The sequence below is a fragment of the Cotesia glomerata genome, linkage group LG7 (genome assembly GCF_020080835.1).
Source record: "Cotesia glomerata isolate CgM1 linkage group LG7, MPM_Cglom_v2.3, whole genome shotgun sequence".
Classification (NCBI taxonomy): Eukaryota; Metazoa; Arthropoda; class Insecta; order Hymenoptera; family Braconidae; genus Cotesia; species Cotesia glomerata.
In genome coordinates, this window is record NC_058164.1 from 25,027,289 (window position 1) to 25,047,704 (window position 20,416).

The following is a 20,416-nucleotide window of genomic DNA, read 5'->3' on the forward strand; positions in this document are numbered from 1 at the left end:
TAACTTTTATTGTCCAGGTGAACGTCAATTCATTCATTGTTTTCTCCTGAATTACCGATCCGGAGACACGATAGTGTCTCGCGCCAAGTACACGTCCAATATATGGCGTGAGACAACGTGTCTCTATTCTCTCATCATATGTCAACATAACCTCCTCACATATTTAGCTCTATATTTTTAACTTCCCGCTAAAAAAATTTAAAATTTTCAAAAATCGGGAAGTTATTGTTTTCACCCCGTTTTGCAAAAACCGAGTTTTCATCAGATCTTGACGTTTGAAGGTCACAGGAAGCTTCCCTGACTATCCCCGCGAGGTTGTCACGGTGTCTGTATGTGTGTGTGTGTGTGTGTGTGTGTGTGTGAAAGTATGTGAACCGCTTAGAACTTTTGAACGGCTTGACCGATTTCATCGCGGTTGGTGCCATTCGAAAGAGCTTGACCAAACTTAGATTTTGAAAACTATTTGGACCGATTCAGATCAATAGATTTTGAGAAATCTTCAAAAAACTGAAAAAAAATTTTTTTCAAATGTGGTTTTTTTGGAATAACTTTTAAACGGCTTGATGGTTCAATTCCAAAAACTAATCAGCTCTTAACCTTAAAAAAACTACGTCGATCGCCACCAGTCCGGTCAAAATCGGTTGATTCGTTCGAGAGATATCGTGAACGAAAGAAAACCGAAAAAAGTGTTATTTCGGAATAAGTCCAAAATTCCTAGTGCGATCAATTCAAAATTTAAGATTCTTTGTAAAGCTTCAAAAACTGCGTTGAATACTGCCAACCGCGTGAAAATCGGTTTATTCATTCAAAAGTTATTGCGGTTTAAAAATTCAAAAAATAGTGTCATCAAATCCCTATCAGACTTTTGAGCTCGAAGAGCTCAAAAGCATTGGAAAGCAATCTCTTTGAGCTTGGAGAGCTCAAAATAACCCATAAATTGTATATTTTGAGCTCGAAGAGCTCAAAAACGTCATTGGTGCAATTTTAAGCGCCTAAGTATGGAATTAGCGGGAAGTTGCAGGGATAGCCTTCAGGGTCAACCGTTTTTCTAATTTTTTTATTATTTCTAAGACACTAACACTTGACATCATTGTTAATAAGTTTCTTTTTACCAATTATGCATATATTACAAAAAATTATTGGATCTTAACAATTATTTAATATATCGCCAGTTTGAAAACTTTTGCTTGCGCCTGTTTTCGATTCTACGAGAGATTTTACAAATTTAGGGCGAATTTTCTTATTTTCAAGTTGGCACCACTTAACCCTGTTATTTTACTATCTAAGTAGTTAAGGGGGCGTCTATAAATTACGTGAGGCATTTTTGAGAATTTTTTAACCCCCCCTCCCCTCTTGATAAGATTTCGTAAGATTTTCCTCAACTCCCTCCCCCCTCCCCTAATCTCACGCGAGATTATTCAAAATTTATGTTTTGGCTGTAAACGGGTTGGATTATTGAGAAAAAAAGTGCCATTCGGCTACACCCGACATGGATAGGTAGATTTCTTGTTTGAATATTGAAAAAAACACGTTTTTTCTTAACAATAGGATTTTTTACTTATAAAAGTCATTTGATGATAAAAGCTAAAATTTAATTTATTATTGATTTTTTTTTGAATTTTCTCAACTACGAAATAAATTGAAAAAAGTATTAAAAGTCGACGAACAATAGTTTAAATTGAAGATAATTAAACATATTATGACAAAATTGTATTAAAATTACGACATGAGACCGGCTACCACCGATAGATTTCTAAAGAAATCTATACCTAAAAAATTAGTGAATCCTATCGATCAATAATCAAATTAAACAATCGAGCGCTACTTTGCTGCTCTGCAGGGTTCAGACGAATACGACAAATACTATTGTGTCAAATTTGGCCATATTTTATTATAGAAATACTTTTTCACGCGATTTTACACTGTTTTCTGCTAGAGAAAAAATTACGTGATATTTGTTACACGGAAAGAAAATTGTACGAAAAATTACAATGAAAACATCGTAATTTTTAGTATAGGACATTGTAGTGCCGGACCAGAACTCAAACATCGTAATTTATACGATGCAACATCGTAAATTTCTATCACTCAAATTAAAAACAAGTTTAGATCATCGAAAAAATAATTCTGTATCACCGAGGAATCGACCCCAGTATCCTCTCCGCCAGAAGTCCAAGGTTTATCCCCTTACACTATCGGAAGGAATATCTAAAGTTTCTGTTCAGTCACATAATAAGACCCTCGATACAGTAGTTGGTCATCTTTCGGTGGTGGCGTCGCAAACTACTGGACTCTGTCTCTCTTTTATTAAAACATATAGTATGCGTCCTTATTCACTTGCTCTTGCGAAAAAAAAATTTACTAAATAACATCGTAATTTTCAATAATTCAAATTGTATTCTGTAGACGGCAGCATCGTAAAAATCAAGTTACTGAAAGTCTAGTCCTGGATTACGATGTTACTATTGTAATTTTTCATAGGATTTTTTTTCCGTGTAAGATCCCCCCCCCCTTCCCCCTAAGTGAGATTTGGTAAGATTTAGCATGATCCACTCCCCCCCTAGAACACCTCACGTAATTAATGGACGCCCCCTAATATACTAAGTACTGAACTTAGCGCCGATATAAGTAGTTGGTCTTTAGTTTAACATTTCAATATATGACATGTAGGTGGAGCCACAAAATCATTACCGCTATATTTTAAATGTCACATTGGTTAGTCACGCGCGTCATTTAAAGTATTGTAGTAATTTTGTTTGTAATTAAATTATTACAAAAATTCATGCATAAAGAATCAGCTGAATTACTTGAGAAGTACATATTTGGAATTTTAAAATATTTATAAAATATTTGATTATGTCACTTAATATACTCTACAAAAAAAAGATATATCCCACAAAAAACAGTTTCACTGTAAACCGCCGCGCCAAGTATACGTCCAACTATTGTTACAAACTATAATAATTCAATTTTTACAAAAAACTATTGAATCGAAAAGAAAAAACGAAGTACAAAACATTTTTTAGATTAAAAAAACATTAAAGACAGTAAATACTAAGGAAAAAAATTTATTGTACTTGGTGTGCTATACAATTCACACTACAAGTATCCTAATATAAAATTGAGATGAAATGTATGTGGCATCAAACTATTCGTAACGTGATTGGTCGAATATATCATAAGCATGGAAATATATGCAAATGCTATAGTCAGACGCGCGCTTGCGCGCGCAAATTCAAATTCTAGTCAATTTTAAAAACTGTGGATAATGAAAGTATTCGAATGATGTTCACCAAATACATTAAATTTTTTTCCTTAATATTTACTGTCTTTAATATTTTTTTAATCTAAAAAATTTTTTGTACTTCGTTTTTTTTTTTCGATTCAATAGTTTTTTGTAAAAATTGAATTATTATAGTTTGTAACAATAGTTGGATGTGTACTTGGCGCGGCGGTTTACAGTGAAACTGTTTTTTGTGGGTTGGTTTTACAACTCGCTGATCACGTGCGCCATCGTAACTAATTCAAAGAACTACAAATTTAATATTTATATTTATAGACTTTATAATTAACTATTTTTATCATTTGTTGTCGATTTTTGACGTTAGTTAGATAGAAAAAGCTGAAGAAGAAGAAGAAGAAATAGTTTGAGGAGGAAAATTGAAAAGTTTTATAGTTTTTTTAAAGAAAAATAAGTCAATATTATTTTCAGGTTGAAGTTTATTTTTGGGAGATCTTACAAAAAAGCTTTTGCTTAAGCTTATTTAAAAACGTCACACGTCAATTATTATTCTTAGGTTTCATTTCATTCTATTTTTTTTTTATTTTTGTCATATCATTGGATAAATATTGAGAAATTTCTTTGGGATGTTCAAAAGAAGAAATTGTTTTTTAAAAATAAGAATTTTGTCATTTTTGGAAAAAGGAGAAATTTTTTTATTAAAGAAGAAATAAATTATAAATAAAAGAAGAAATTTTTTGATAAAAAATTTTTGTTGAAGAAATGCAAAAATTGTAAAAGAAGAAATAAAATAATTAAAAAAAAAAAAAAAAAGTATTGAAATTAAATAAAGAAATAAAAAGTTTTATTAAAAAAGAAATATTTATATATTTGATATAATATTCATAAAATTTTTATTCTAAAAAGTTTTGTGAAAGAAGAAATAAAAATATAAAAAAAAAAAGATATTTAAATTAAATGAAGAAGTAGAAAGATTTTATTAAAGAAGAAATATTATTTATAGAAAATTAATTAAAGAAGAAATATAAAAATATCGTAAAATAAGATATTGAAATTAAATGAAGAAATAACAAGCTTATTAAAGAGGAAATTTAATTGTGAGAAGAAATAAAAACTTTGAAAAAATAAGATATTAGAATTAAATGAAGAAATAATAAAAAGGATCAAAGAAGAACATTTTTAATAGGAAATTTCATCAAAGAAGAAATATAAAAATATCGAAAAAGAAGATATATTCAAATGAAGAGATAAAAAGTTTATTAAAGAAGAAATTTAATTATAAAAAGAAATAAATAGTATTTAAAAAGAAGATATCAGAATTAAACGAAGAAATAATAAAAACTAGCAACCTTGCTGTCACTATGTGACTGCCGTGACTTATGAACTATAAATAAATAAAAATTTGTTTTATTAATTAATGACTTGTTAAATTGTACTGTACTTTCTTAATTATTGACGTTTTTAAATATATAAGCTCATTCAGATGTTACATTCATCAAGAGCTTTCATTTGAGTACCCACATGCATTTTTGATATATTTTTCATATATACATATATATAATATATATTTTAAAGATATAAGCTCATTTTAATGTTACACTCATCAAGAGCTTTCATTTGAGTACCCACATACATTTTTGATATATTTTCATATATTCATATATATAATATAGCCAAATATATGAAATATATGAAAAATTGATGTGGGTACTCAAATGAAAGGTCTTGATGAGTGTAACATCAGGATGAGCTTATATCTTTAAAAATGTCAATAGTTCACAAGATACAAGGTCATTTCTTAATTATGTATCTTATATATTGTTAAATTGCACTGTACTTTTTTAACGAATGACATTTTTAAGGATATAAAGTAATCCCGATGTTACACTCATCAAAAGCTTTTATTTGAGTACCCACATCAATTTTTCATATATTTATATATATTATATATATTTATGTATGAGAAATATATCAAAAATGCATGTGGGTACTCAAATAAATGGTCTTGATGAGTGTACTGTCAGGGTGAGCTTATATCTTTAAAAATGTCAATAGTTCACAAGATACAAGGTCATTTCTCAATTATGTATCTTATATATTGTTAAATTGCACTGTACTTTTTTAACGAATGACATTTTTAAGCATATAAAGTCATCCCGATGTTACACTCATCAAAAGCTTTTATTTGAGTACCCACATCAATTTTTCATATATTTATATATATTATATATATTTATATATGAAAAATATATCAAAAATGCATGTGGGTACTCAAATGAATGGTCTTGATGAGTGTACTGTCAGGGTGAGCTTATATCTTTAAAAATGTCAATAGTTCACAAGATACAAGGTCATTTCTTAATTATGTATCTTATATATTGTTAATTTGCACTGTACTTTTTTAACGAATGACATTTTTAAGGATATAAAGTAATCCCGATGTTACACTCATCAAGAGCTTTTATTTGAGTACCCACATCAATTTTTCATATATTTACATATATTATATATATTTATATATGAAAAATATATCAAAAATGCATGTGGGTACTCAAATGAATGGTCTTGATGAGTGTACTGTCAGGGTGAGCTTATATCTTTAAAAATGTCAATAGTTCACAAGATACAAGGTCATTTCTTATTTATGTATCGAGAGATAGAACATTTTCGAATGCAGTCTAAATACTTATCATCATAAATTGACTAATGGTGAAAATGATATGAAATTTTGAAAAGGCACAACTCCAGGTCAAGACCTTTTTAATGATACCAAATTTAATCATAAAAACCCATTTTATCATATAAATACACTGTCCACAAAATTTTTCTTGTTATGTTAATAATATAAATGATTAAAGAAGAAATGTTATTAGTCAAAGAAATTTTGAAAAAATTTCTTAAAAAAATAATAATGATCCAAGAAAATTTTTATACAAAATTTTCTCAAAGGAGAAATAAAATTTTAAAGAAGAAATATTAAAAATAATTAAAGAAGAAATATTATTAGATAAATCAATTTCTTAGAAAAATAAAAATTATTAAAGAAGAAATCTTTTGATAGAAAATATTATTAAAGAAGAAATAAAATTTTAAAGAAGAAATATCCAAAATAATTGAAGGAGAAATATTATTGATCATATAAATTTTATTTAAAGAAATTATTAAAGAAGAAATGATCAAAAAATGATTAAGGAAATTTTTTGATAAAAAATTTTTATAAAAATAAATGAAAAATACGAACAAAAAACACTAAAATCAAAAGAAGAAATAAAAAACCATAAAAAATAAATTAAATTAAAAGAAGAAATAATAATTTAAACTAATTAAAGGAAAGCAAGAAGATAAATCACGACAATAAATTCCGTGTCGACATACAACTCAAGTTTTCTTCATCTAGAATTCCTAAACGTTAAAACGTAAAAATAAAAGTAAAAAAAAAGTAAAATAGTGGTATGCAAGTATCCATTTACTTTCTTCTTGTTGTTCTTGTAATTCGTTTTGATCTTGTTCTTCTCCACCTAAACTTTATTTATTTTATATTTTTTTTAAACCGTCGCCAACATTCAAAAGACTTAAGCCAGACTTGCAGTCTCAGTATTTTCATGACACAAATATCTCTTAACCCGACAGACTGGAATTTGCTTTTTTTTTATGGACATGCAAATGTGTCTAACAAATTAAATTAAAATAAATACCGACTATTTATCAATTAAGCCGACTTGCACAAAAATAAAAATGATTATTAATAATTTATATTCTAGATTTACAAATTCTGGCAGCAATAAATTGGCTTAGGATTTAACTCCGTAACAAATTGAATTAACTATTTGCTGCGTAATAATATAAATAAATCCGCATAGTTGTCGCTGGATAGCTCTTCGGCGATTGCTAAGTCGGCAGGTGGATCCTAAATTTTGTTAAAACGCATATCTCATCCAAAACACCGAGCAGCTCAACAGGAAGCTATTCTGTTGGATTTAACGAGCAATACCAATTTTAATGGTGTTTTGTGAATAATATCACCCACACACACAAGCCAAGAGGCAAAATAAAATAGCCTAACGGGAGGACAAGTCTCAAGATAAATGATCTGGTTATGAACCATTATCCTCCCCTATGACACTCTATGAGTACTTGTTCGTAATTTGTGGTCCAGTACGCTAAAATTTGTGCGTTTAATTTCACTGTTTCCATCTCAGTTGACAATTATTGTCATTGCGTTATTTTCCTGGCGACTTGTGAAATATACTGGTATTCATTGTATGACGCAATTATCTTCATTGTGTGACACTGACAGGTGTGTTTGATACTTGGGACACTTTCAATATGCTTAAGAAGTTTTACTTCATTGTCAAGCTGAAGGAAATTTGCTCTATAAAATAATCATACCTTCAATATTCTTCTTTACTTACCATAACAAATTTTCCTTCATAAATATCTCTAAAAAAATACGACCAATAAATTTAATTTATCCTCTCAACAATTCTAAGAGCCATTTTGCAGGTTTTTGAAAAAAAATTACATTTTTTTCTCGATTAGTTTATTTATAATCGCCAAAATAGCTCTAAATACGGCGAGCCGTTGACGGCGGCCATATTGAATTACTTATAGCTTAGTCTCTTATTTTTAGTAGCTAAAAAATCGCTAGATGGTGCTATGTGTCGAAACTAGAAGAACGTTTTTTTTGGTTAATTGAAAATTAGTTAAAAAAAATTTTTTTAGTTCGTTATTTCAAGCTAAAAAAAAATTAGGTCAATTTTTATTCTAAAAAACTAGAAACTTGAATAGCGCGCTATGCGCGCGCCTTAATTTTAACTAATGAGAAATCAGGTCCTATTTTATTACGAGTTTCGACTATTGACTAACTTCACACTCTCATGTATTTTTATTGTAGGGATAATTATACCTTTAATATTCTTCGTCACTATAACAAATTTTTCTTTTTAAATATCTCTTGAAAAAGACAACTGAAAAATTCAATTTTTCTTCTCAACAATTCTAAGAGCTATTTTGCAGATTTTTGAAAAAAAAATTACATTTTTTCCGCGATTAGTTTGTTCATAATCAGAAAAATAGCTATAAATACGGCGAGCCGTTAACGGCCGCCATATTGAATGTCTTATAACTCAGATTTTTATTTTTAGTAGCTAAAAAGTTCGCTAGGTGGTGCTATGTGTCAAAACTAGAAGAACGCTTTTTTTGGTTAATTGAAAATTAGTTAAAAAAAATTTTTTTAGTTCGTTATTTCAAGCTAAAAAAAAATAAGGTCAATTTTTATTCTAAAAAACTAGAAACTTGAATAGCGCGCTATGCGCGCGCCTTAATTTTAACTAATGAGAAATCAGGTCCTATTTTTTTGCGAGTTTCGACTATTGACTAACTTCACACTCTCATGTATTTTTATTGTCGGGATAATTATACCTTTAATATTCTTCGTCACTATAACAAATTTTTCTTTTTAAATATCTCTTAAAAAAGACAACTGAAAAATTCAATTTTTCTTCTCAACAATTCTAAGAGCTATTTTGCAGATTTTTGAAAAAAAAATTACATTTTTTCCGCGATTAGTTTATTCATAATCAGAAAAATAGCTCTAAATACGGCGAGCCGTTAATGGCAGCCATATTGAACGTTTAAGACTCAGTTTTTATTTTTAGTACCAAAGAAACTCGCTAGATGGTGCTGCGTAGTTAAGACTAGTTAATGATTCGTCACTTACCATAACAAATTTTTTTTTATAAATATCTCTTAAAAGACACAACCAATCAATTTAATTTTTTTTCTCAACGATTCTAAGAGCCATTTGCAGGTTTTCACAAAAAAATTGTCTTATTTTTTCGATTAGTTTATTCATAATCGCAAAAATAGCTCTAAATACGGTGAGCTGTTGACGGCGGCCATATTGAATCTCTTATAATTCAACCTGTTATTATTAGTAGCTAATAAACTCGTTAGATGGCGCTGCGTGGCAAAACTAGTCGAAAATGTATTATATTTTTCTATTAAAAATTTCTTACTTTATTATTTCTTCATTGTTAAGCTGAAAAAAAATTATCCTCTAAAATAAAATACATGAAAGTTTTGAAGTTAGTCATAGGTCGGAACAATAATTAGTTAGTTAGTCTAAAAAATAATTATACCTTTTATATTCTTCGTCACTTATCATATCAAATTTTTCTTTATAAATATCTCTTAAAAAACACAACCAATAAATCCAATTTTTTTTCTTAACAATTCTAAAAGCTATTTTATAGGTTTTTTAAAAAAAATTTCAATATTTCTTCGCTTAGTTTATTTATAATCGCACAAAAAGCTCTAAATACGGCCAGCCGTTAACGGCGGCCATATTGGGTATCTTATAACCCTGCTTTTTAATTTTACTACCTAAGAAACTCGCTAGATGGCGCTGTAGGTCAAAACTAGTAAACAATTTTTTTTTAATTTTCAAATAAAAATTTTGCACTTAATTACTAAGTTAAAAGAAAATTTATAAATAATTAGATCAATTTTAACTAAATATTCTTTTTCATTATCACAAAAAATATCCATGATACCTTTAATATTCTCCGCCATTTACCATAACAAATGTTTCTTTATAAATATCGCTGAAAAAACTCGACCAATCAATTTAATTTTTTTTCTCAATAATTCTAAGAAGTATTTTGCAGGATTTTACAAAAAAATTACATTATTTCCTCACTTAGTTTATTTATAATCGCAAAAAAAGTTCTAAATACGGTGAGCCGTTAGCGGCGGCCATATTGAATATCTTAATACTGCGCCTTTTAATTTTAGTGACTAAAAAACTCGCTAGATGGCGCGGCGTGTCAAAACTATTTAAAAATTTCTCCATTCTTCAGTGAAAAATTAGCGGGAAAAAATAAATAAATTAAAATAAAAATGAATAAAATTAATAATATATAAAAATAAATAAAATAAAATAAATATGAATAAAATTAATAATATATAAAAATAAATAAAATTAATTATAACAATTAATGAATGATAATGATAAATGATAAATAATAAAAAAAAAAAACAGTACCTTAAAAATAAATAAAAAAATAAATACAGGTAGGCTATACCAGGATGGGGTCCTACGATGGGGGACTGCCACTGCTCTAACATCGCCATCATGCAGCTGTTCCATGAGTTGAAGCAGCAGTTTCCTGGCCTACCGGATCACGTTGTTTCCCAGTGCATTGCCCAGGTAGATCGGCGACCTCTAACCTCCAAATCCCGCTACTAAATAATAAAATTTAATTAATTAATAATGAGACTGTGTTAAATTATCATTTAATCCAGGATTAACAGCACGAGGATTGATAAATTAATTTTTAAAAAATTATTCTTAGCAGCTGCTGACTTTTAACTTGATGTTGCAGAACAGCCACGACAGAGAGACATGCACCGAGAGTTTGCGCTTGACTCAAGAACTGAGGCCCTCTCCTGGAGCGTTTCCCCCTCCAGCTCCGGATTTGAACCTCCCGCGGGGTATGAGTCTGCCCGAAGACCCCCAAAAGACTCTTCAAAGTCTCCACCAGAAGCCGAAGGCCCACCGACCAGTTTCTCTGGACATCGGACCTTTCAGGTCGCCCTTGCACGCGGCTCGGCGAGTTCTTCCGCCATTACCGCCGATTTCTTCCAGCCAGACTCCTGGAAGACCAGCGCCATCTTCTGCCCCGGCAGCTTACTCCACCCGAGGCTTCTTCGATGATTCCTCGGCGAGTCCGGATAACTTCCGGAATGTGAGGAATTTGAACTCGGGGTTCGAACTTAATGTCAATGTTGCCTGCAGTCCTGCAAGTAATCGGGGTAAGATATGACCTTGTATCTTGTGAAATATTGACATTTTTAAAGATACAAGCTCATCCTGATGTTATACTCATCGAGAGCTTTCATTTGAGTACCCACATCAATTTTTCATATATTTTATATATTTATATATATTATATATATGTAGATATGTAAAATATATAAAAAATGTCATGTGGGTACTCAAATGAAAGGTCTCAATGAGTGTAATGTCGGGGTGAGCTTATATCTTAAAAAATGTCAATAATTAAGAAATGACCTTGTATCTTGTAAACTATTGACATTTTTAAAGAAATAAGCTTATCCCGATGTTACCCTTATCAAGACCTTTCATTTGAGTACCCACATCGATTTTTCATATATTTCATATATTTATAAATATTATATAAATTTATATATGAAAAATTGATGTGGGTACTCAAATGAAAGCTCTCGATGAGTGTAACATTGAAATGAGTTTATATCTTCAAAAATGTCAATAATTAAGAAATTACCTTGTATTTTGTAAACTATTGACATTTTTAAAGATATAAACTCATCCTGATGTAACACTAATCAAGACTTTTCATTTGAGTACCCACATCAATTTTTCATATATTTATATATATCATATATATTTTACAAATACCATATATGTAAAATATTTAAAAAATGCCATGTGGGTACTCAAATGAAAGGTCTCGATGAGTGTAACATTGAAATGAGTTTAAATCTTTAAAAATGTTAATAATTAAGAAATTACCTTGTATCTTGTGAACTATTGACATTTCTAAAGATATAAGCTCATCTTGATGTTACACTCATCGGGACCTTTCATTTGAGTACCCACATCAATTTTTCATATATTTCATATATTTATAAATATTATATATATGTATATATGAAAAATATATTAAAATGCCATGTGGGTACTTAAATAAAAGGTCTCGATGAGTGTAATGCCGGAGTGAGCTTATATCTTAAAAAATGTCAATAATTAAAAAATTATCTTGTATTTTGTCAACTATTGACATTTCTAAAGATATAAGCTCATCTCGATGTTACACTCATCGAGATCTTTCATTTGAGTACCCACATCAATTTTTCATATATTTATATATATTATATATATGTATATATGAAAAATATATTAAAATGCCATGTGGGTACTTAAATAAAAGGTCTCGATGAGTGTAATGCCGGAGTGAGCTTATATCTTAAAAAATGTCAATAATTAAAAAATTATCTTGTATTTTGTCAACTATTGACATTTTTAAAGATATAAGCTCATCCCGATGTTACACTTATCAAGACCTTTCATTTAAGTACCCACATCAATTTTTCATATATTTATATATATTATATATATGTATATATGAAAAATATATCAAAAATGCATGTGGGTACTCAAATTAAAGGTCTTGATGAGTGTAACATCGAGATGAGCTTATATCTTCAAAATATATATATTTTATAAATGTATATATAAAAAATAAAAAGTATACTAAATTTTCTAGATTTCCGGACAGTCCAGAGTTCTAAGAAACGAAACGAACCTGACTCGAGCGAAGTCCTCAGTGACCACACACGGAGTTACACCTCAGTCAGCCTGACCCTGAGACCGCCTTCCTCGGAGCCTCAAGCTCCAATCGACATCAGGTCCCAAGGATCTAGTCTCACCTACTCAACTTCCTCCTTAGACCCCCGAGGGTTCCAAAGCCGCTTGCAAATTAGCATCGGTCCTGGGAATGTTGGCAGTGTCGCCGCTGCGAGGATAAGGCCACCTATGGGTACCAGGCCCAATAACCTCATTCCTGTGGCTTCTGGCTCTCATAAACCTCCAGGTAACCTAAAATTTTTCCCAACAGATAATAAGTATGATTCCGACAAAATCTCCTTTATACAAAATATCACAACACATAAGCTTGTGACCGTGTTGTGCCCTTTTATCATGGATTTTGTGTGTGTTTATTCGAAAGTAGACTAACACCGAGGACATTATGTCGGGGGATATTTTGTCGTGGTACCAATAAGTATATATTTTGTTTATATTACATAGTACTTAAAATTTTACAGGATTACCAGTAGGTCCTCCAAGTCAGCTACCACGTCCTACGACGACAATGAGCGCACCAACGACACCTTCAGCTCCAGCTATTGGGATTGTTAGTAATCCCAGTAGTTTACCTGCGACTCCAAGCGGTCCTGTTTCTTCATTCCCGTCTAGTCCTTATAAAGATGCTATTAGTGTTGATCTCAGTCGTCTTTCTTTGCATCAAGGTAATTTATTAAATGTATTAAATTAATTAAATAATTATTTTAATCATTATAAGCTTTAAAAAAAATGTAATACATACTTAAAATATTTTTTTTTCTAATTTAAAAGAAAAAAATTTAATTAAACAATTAATTTACAAAATTAATTAAAATGATTAAAAAAAAATCAATTTAAAATAATTAATTTCCAAAAATTAATTTAAAAAATTAATTAGAAAAAAATTAATTTACAAAAATTATTAAAAAAAAAAAATTGATTTAAAAAATTAATTTTAAAAAAATTTAATAAAATTTCTAATCCTAAAATAAAAATATTTTTTTTTCTTAAAATAAAAAATTAATTGCAAAAATTTATTTTTAGCCAATAAATATTTGTATTTAATTATTTTAAGGATATTATATTAATTACATTAATTAATTGTATTTATTTTTGTCTAAATTTAGTGAAAAAAGCTTTTGTGGTACTTGTGTTTTAGAACACACTCTTTGCTCGTTGCGCCAACACACCCGTAGTCGCAATCCCCCTCCACAATTTAATAGTTCAATAAATATCCAACAGATGGCATTAAATGTTTCTTTTTGAAAAGATTTTTTTAGCAAAAAAAAAAATTTTTTTTTTTTTTTCGAATGCTTCAAAAAGAAATTTGATAGATTTCATTGTTGATTTATAATAAATTAATTTTGAATTATATAAATGATTTAATTATCTATGCTTGTGATACTTTTAGGCTTTTATAATCCCACCTACGCATTTGCGTCGGAGATATTTACAAATTCCTGACCCACGCGGGGTCTATAGATAGGTTCTACCTCTTTGATGCTCTTTGATCACCTGATCTGGCATCACCGTTTTGTTTTATTAGTACAACGTGTGTTTGTAAAAAAAATTTTTATAAAAAAATAAAAAAATTTTATTTATAAAAAATTATAGGGTAAGTGTGGATATTACTGCAGTTTTTTTCGTAAGTCTCACTTCGAAAGCATTTTTATAAAATTTTCTCAAGATAATAATAACTTTTTTTTTTTAAACAAAAGTTTGACTCATTATTAACCCAAAATAAAATCAACAATGAGAGAAACAAATATTTTCGTTAAATAATAAGCATTTAAAAAGAAGTCTAAATGCATGTATTACTGCAGGTCTTAAAGTAGCTTGCTCCTATTACTGCGTGTCCATTACTGCAACTGATCCAGTTACTGCAGAACGGCTATATTTTAGGATTTACTTAAAAATCAACAAAAACTTATCAAAAAGAAAATTTATTAGTTTAATGTAATAACAAAAATTCTTCATAATCTAAATAATAAGTAACACAGCCTTAACGTATTATTAATTGACCAGAATTCGTAAATTTTAATTGATGTAATCTTACAATTTACTGATTATTGCTTTCCTGGACTTGCCTCGACTTTTTATTTTTTTGTTTATTAACTTTTGATTTTTTATTAATTTTATCCATAGTTTATTTTTCACTTCAAGACAACTTGATTCACGCACTTATTTAGAGGTAAGAATAGCCGTGTTTGCGTCCGCAGTAATAGGTACAGACATATAGAAATAGAGGCGCTTCTATTACTGCAGTCGACTGAGAAAATTGCAGTAATACACGCACATGCGGTTTTTCGGTACCAATTACTGCATGCTTAATTAAATAAATTTGACTGATCAAAATGTAATTTTTAACTTCCCGCTAAGAAAATTGAAAATTTTCAAAAATCGGGAAGTTATTGGTTTTACCCCGTTTTTCGAAAATCGAGTTTTCATCAGATCTCGACGTTTTGAGGTCCTAGGAAGCTTTCCTGACTATTCCCGCGAGGGTGTCACTATGTCTGTATGTATGTGTGTGTGTGTGTGTGTGTGTGTGTGTGTGTGTGTGTGTGTGTAAGTATGTAAACCTCTTATAACTTTTGAACGGTTGAACCGATTTCATCGCGGTTGGTGCCATTCGAAAGGGCTTCGCCAAACTTAGATTTTCTGTTAATTTGAACCGATTCGGACCGATAGATTTTGAGAAATTTGGAGAAATCTAAAAAAAAGTAGGAAAAAAAATTTTTTCTGAAGTGGTTTTTTTGGGATAACTTTTAAACGGCTCAACCGATCGATTCCAAAAACTAATCAGCTCTCAACCTTGAAAAACCACGTCGATCGCCGCCAATCCGGTCAAAATCGGTTGATTCGTTCGAGAGATATCGTGAACGAAAGAAAACCGAAAAAAGTGTTTTTTCAGAGTTACTCCGAAATTTATAGTTTGACCAATTGAAGCTCAGAAATTATTGATAAAGCTTAAAAACTATGTAGAGTGCCGCGAAGCGCGTAAAAATCGGTTCATTCATTCAAAAGTTATTGCGGTATGAACATTCAAAAAATAGTGTTCTATGAAACTTCTATCAGATTTTTGAGCTCAAAGAGCTCAAAAGCATAGAAAAGGTATCTTTTTGAGCTCGAAGAGCTTAAAACAACACACCGATTGTACTTTTGAGCTCGAAGAGCTCAAAAAAGCGGCCAGGTATTAACGGAATTAGCGGGAAGTTGCAGGGATGGCCTTTAGGGTCAACCGTTTTCCTAATTTTTAACTTCCCGCTAAGAAAATCGAAGATTTTCAAAAATCGGGAAGTTATTGTTTTCACCCCGTTTTGCAAAAATCGAGTTTTCATCAGATCTCGACGTTTGAAGGTCATAGGAAGCTTCCCTGACTATCCCCGCGAGGTTGTCACGATGTCTGTATGTATGTGTGTGTGTGTGTGTGTGAAAGTATGTGAACCGCTTATAACTTTTGAACGGCTTGACCGATTTCATCGCGGTTGGTGCCATTCGAAAGGGCTTGACCAAACTTAAATTTTAAAAACTATTTGGACCAATTCAGATCAATAGATTTTGAGAAATCTTCAAAAAACTGAAAAAAAATTTTTTTTCAAATGTGGTTTTTTTGGAATAACTTTTAAACGGCTTAAAGGTTCAATTCCAAAAACTAATCAGCTCTCACCCTTGAAAAACCACGTCGATCGCCGCCAATCCGGTCAAAATCGGTTGATTCGTTCGAGAGATATCGTGAACGAAAGAAAACCGAAAAAAGTGTTTTTTCAGAGTTACTCCGAAATTTCTAGTTTGACGAATTAAAACTTAGAAATTATTTATAAGGCTTAAAAAACTGCGTAGAATGCCGCCAACCGCGTAAAAATCGGTTCATTCATTCAAAAGTTATTGCGGTATGAACATTAAAAAAATAGTGTTCTATGAAACTTCTATCAGACTTTTGAGCTCAAAGAGCTCAAAAGCATAGAAAAGGTATCTTTTTGAGCTCGGAGAGCTTAAAACAACATACAGATTGTACTTTTGAGCTCGAAGAGCTCAAAAAAGCGGCCAGGTATTAACGGAATTAGCAGGAAGTTGCAGGGATGGCCTTTAGGGTCAACCGTTTTCCTAATTTTTATTAATCATTTGATTCTAAAAAAGGGTTATCTAACTTCTAAATGTAAAAATTATATTAATTAGGTCATTTATATAAAGAAAAAGACTTTTTACGACCACCTCTTTTTACACTGAAATTCTTAAAAAAGATAAAATTATTCACTTCTGTAACTACTTAATTTTTATTAATTAATAACAAATTGAATAATTGTCATACATATAAAAAACGACTATGCAGTTATTTTCCGAAAGGTTTAAATTAACAGAAATAATTTTTTTTTAATCAAAAAAGTCATAACCCATTTATTGATAATTAAAACAAGAAAATCTGCAGTAATACCTACACCTGCAGTAATACCCACACTTACCCTATAAAAAAAAATTTTAATGAAAAAAAAAAAAAACAAAATAGTAAATCATAACCGGAAAAAATAAAATTTCTTTAAGATCAATAGGTAAATTAATATTATAATAAAATAAATATAAAAGAAATAATGGTTAGTCACAAAAAAGTCAAATGTCAACAATATTCTTACATTAAAAATTAAGATAAATTCCATAGAAATTAACTTCTCTAAATCAGTAAAATACCTAGGAGTAATCTTAGATGATAGATTATCATGGTCTGAACAAGTAAATGATGTATGTTATAGATGTATGAGAACTCTTGCACAATTAAAAATGTATGGTAACATTTTTAATTTACGCGCAAGGAAAAAACTTGTTATCACTTTAATACGGCCTATCTTTGATTACTGTGCTGCAGTTTATAGCGATATAACTGCACAACAACAGCTTAAAATGCAGAGAAAGTTAAATTCCTTTGTGCGCTATATTTTTAAAATAAACAGATACGAACATGTTACTCCGTATTACCGTGATTTAGGCTGGCTTACACTTAAAACTAGACGTGAATTCTTTTATTGCTGCTTGATTTGCAAGGCAATTAAAATGCGTCAGATGCCTCTATTTCATAGGGAATTACTTACAATTGAACCTAGATTCCGGAGAGGCGATGATAGACAAGACTTATTAGTACTTCCTAACTGTAATAGTGTTAAATATGATAAGTCGTTTATTGTTAGCGCAATAAGGGCGTGGAATAAACTACCAATAGACTGTACAAATGAATGTATTTTTAAGGAATTTCGGAGTTCATGCTTTAATTTCTATCTGTCGAATTTAAAAGAATAACTGATTGATTGATAAATGATTGATAAATGTGTAATGATGTGATGATGATAGTGCATTATTATTTACTTTTTACTTTTTACTTTTTATATTTTATATATGATTATAAATTTATACCATATACTTTTTGTATTAAATAATTGTATCTGTGATGGCCGCAAGGAGCCTAGACTCCATGGCCAAATAACAATAAATAAATAAATAAATAAAATTAAAAAATAGCGACACCAAGCGTAATTTACTTGAAGCGAGATTTGTTAATAGTTAACAAATCTTTATTTGAATGAAATAAATGAGTCGATTCAATTAAATAATCCAAAACGAAGTAGTATTTAATTCAAAGTAATATATATTTAAATAAAAAAAATTTGTTAACATTAAATAAATATTTTTGATTCATTTCAAATAAATCTGTGCATTTGAGTCAAACAAACCGTTTTCTCAGTGTATAATCTGGATTTTTTTAAGCTACTATCTGAAATTTTTTTTCACCACAGATATAAACACTATGGTGAAAAAAAAAGTGATTATATCGCGGAGTATAATCTGGGATGATACCCAGTGTCATCTTGTTTTTTCCGTGTAGGGACCGGCTGTTATTTTTTTTTATTCATTAAACTTTTTTATTTTATGTCTTGTGAAGCTATTTATTAAAATTTTTTATGACAACTTAAATTTTTTTTATGTGCCCTTTTAGCTTTAGGCGCTACTTTTCTAAAAGCTAAAAGGGCGCATGTCTTGAGTTACGCCCTTTTAGCTTTAGGATACTCGAATTTTTTTTTTTTACAGATCTTTGTGTTTCGAGTGATTTCAAGAAGAATTTTTTTAGTTCTAATTTAATTAATTAAAAAAAAATTTTTTTTTACTTGTAATTTAACTAATAAAAAATTGTTTAACGTCGGCTAATTTTACTTTTATATACTATATATATATATACTATATACTATATACTATATACCTATATACTATATACTATATACTATATTTTATATACTATATACCTATTTGATAAATATGATAATTTTATTAATTGTATATTTCTTTTTAGTATCAGAAAGTCAGAAGCAACTAATTACTGAGCAACTGGTGAGAAAGGAGAGACTTTCCAGAGAGCTTAAAATAGAAAAAGGACGACTTGAGGCGCTTAAGAGAGAAATCCATGCTATTCAAGGACCTGTTTATCCTATTGTTTCTCTGGAGGTAATATTTATTTACATAATTTATAAAAGGCTGGCAATAGCCTAATCGGCCCGGTACCTGCATTTCGAAAGAGTGGGACCAGGGTTCGATTCCAGCACGCACCACTGTTTTCAGTGATTATAAAATAAAGAGAATATGTGCGTTACGTTGCCCCAGCCTCTGTACCGACCGGGTTTTTTGTGCTTTCTCCGTGTAGTTACGGAAGTAAAAATGTCATTATAAAAGCACTCCATACTACTTAAGGTCGTAATGCAAATGCAGGTAGTGATTATAACGCGTAAGTCGGCACAGTCGCAGCACAGTGTGATTATAAGTGGAAAATAATATGTTGAACGCAAAGAAACCAAGTGTTGAAAGGGCGAAAGCTAAAAGTATAACATTAAGAGAGTTATATGATAACAATAGAGGCACTCGAGTGGAGTTACAGTCTTGTAAAACAAAAATAGGTAAGGTAAAAGACCCAATACCGGAACGACGAAGGGTACATGACTGGTTTTATTACTTAGAAAATATTCAAATGGTTCATTATTAATATTAATTCATCCAATCATATAGAATAAACATGTAGTTACACGAAAATAATTAAATTTATCAGTTTTGGCTAATTTAATATTAAAAACATGTTTTTGAAAAGTCTAAAAGACCCAGTATCGGAACACCTTAAATGCCTAGTCCAAATACCGGAATATGGTTGAAACAACACCGGAACGATAAATAAAACTAATTTTTCTAATCTAAAGAGTCAGATTTTCGTAAGCTGGAATAATTAAATACTTAATTAACAAATCATAATCCTTTAAGTGAATTTTTCTGAATTTATAAAACTAATTTATAAAATGTTATCTTCGACTTAACTTTCGGCATCCTACTACTACCTATAAAAATTAAGCAGTTAATTCAGAACTCAAATGACATGTATGCATAGTGAAACTAACAATAATTATTTAATATTAAAAATCAAATAAATTTTTACTAAAAATCTAAAAAAAAAAATAAACGATTCGAGGTTAGGGGCCGTCCATTAATTACGTGAGGTGTTCTAGGGGGAGTGGATCAAGCTAAATCTTACCAAATCTCACTGAGAGGGGAGGGGGATCTTAACAAATATCACGTAATTTTTTCTCTAGCAGAAAACAGTGTAAAATTGCGTGAAATAGTATTTCTATAATAAAATATGGCCAAATTTGACACAATAGTGTTTATCGTATTCGTCTGAACCCTGCAGAGCAGCAAAGTAGCGCTCGATTGTTTAATTTGATTATTGATCGATAGGATTCACTAATTTTTAGGTATAGATTTCTTTA

General features: G+C 29.9%; 1 protein-coding gene across 7 annotated transcripts in view; it reads left to right on the forward strand.

Moving 5' to 3' along the window:
- LOC123268359 (TGF-beta-activated kinase 1 and MAP3K7-binding protein 2) overlaps positions 1 to 20,416 on the forward strand; it is a 57,652-nt gene that overhangs the window by 23,250 nt on the left and 13,986 nt on the right. For 2 of the 7 annotated variants that reach the window (XM_044733343.1, XM_044733342.1), the window contains exons 2-6: positions 10,316 to 10,451; positions 10,627 to 11,056; positions 12,553 to 12,879; positions 13,112 to 13,315; positions 18,961 to 19,112. In XM_044733343.1, the coding sequence (XP_044589278.1) occupies positions 10,344 to 10,451; positions 10,627 to 11,056; positions 12,553 to 12,879; positions 13,112 to 13,315; positions 18,961 to 19,112 (1,221 nt within the window). In that variant the 5' untranslated portion in view covers positions 10,316 to 10,343. Of the gene's footprint in view, positions 1 to 10,315; positions 10,452 to 10,626; positions 11,057 to 12,552; positions 12,880 to 13,111; positions 13,316 to 18,960; positions 19,113 to 20,416 lie in introns of those variants that run through there. The other 5 variants (XM_044733345.1, XM_044733347.1, XM_044733344.1 and 2 more) reach the window with 4 other exon arrangements.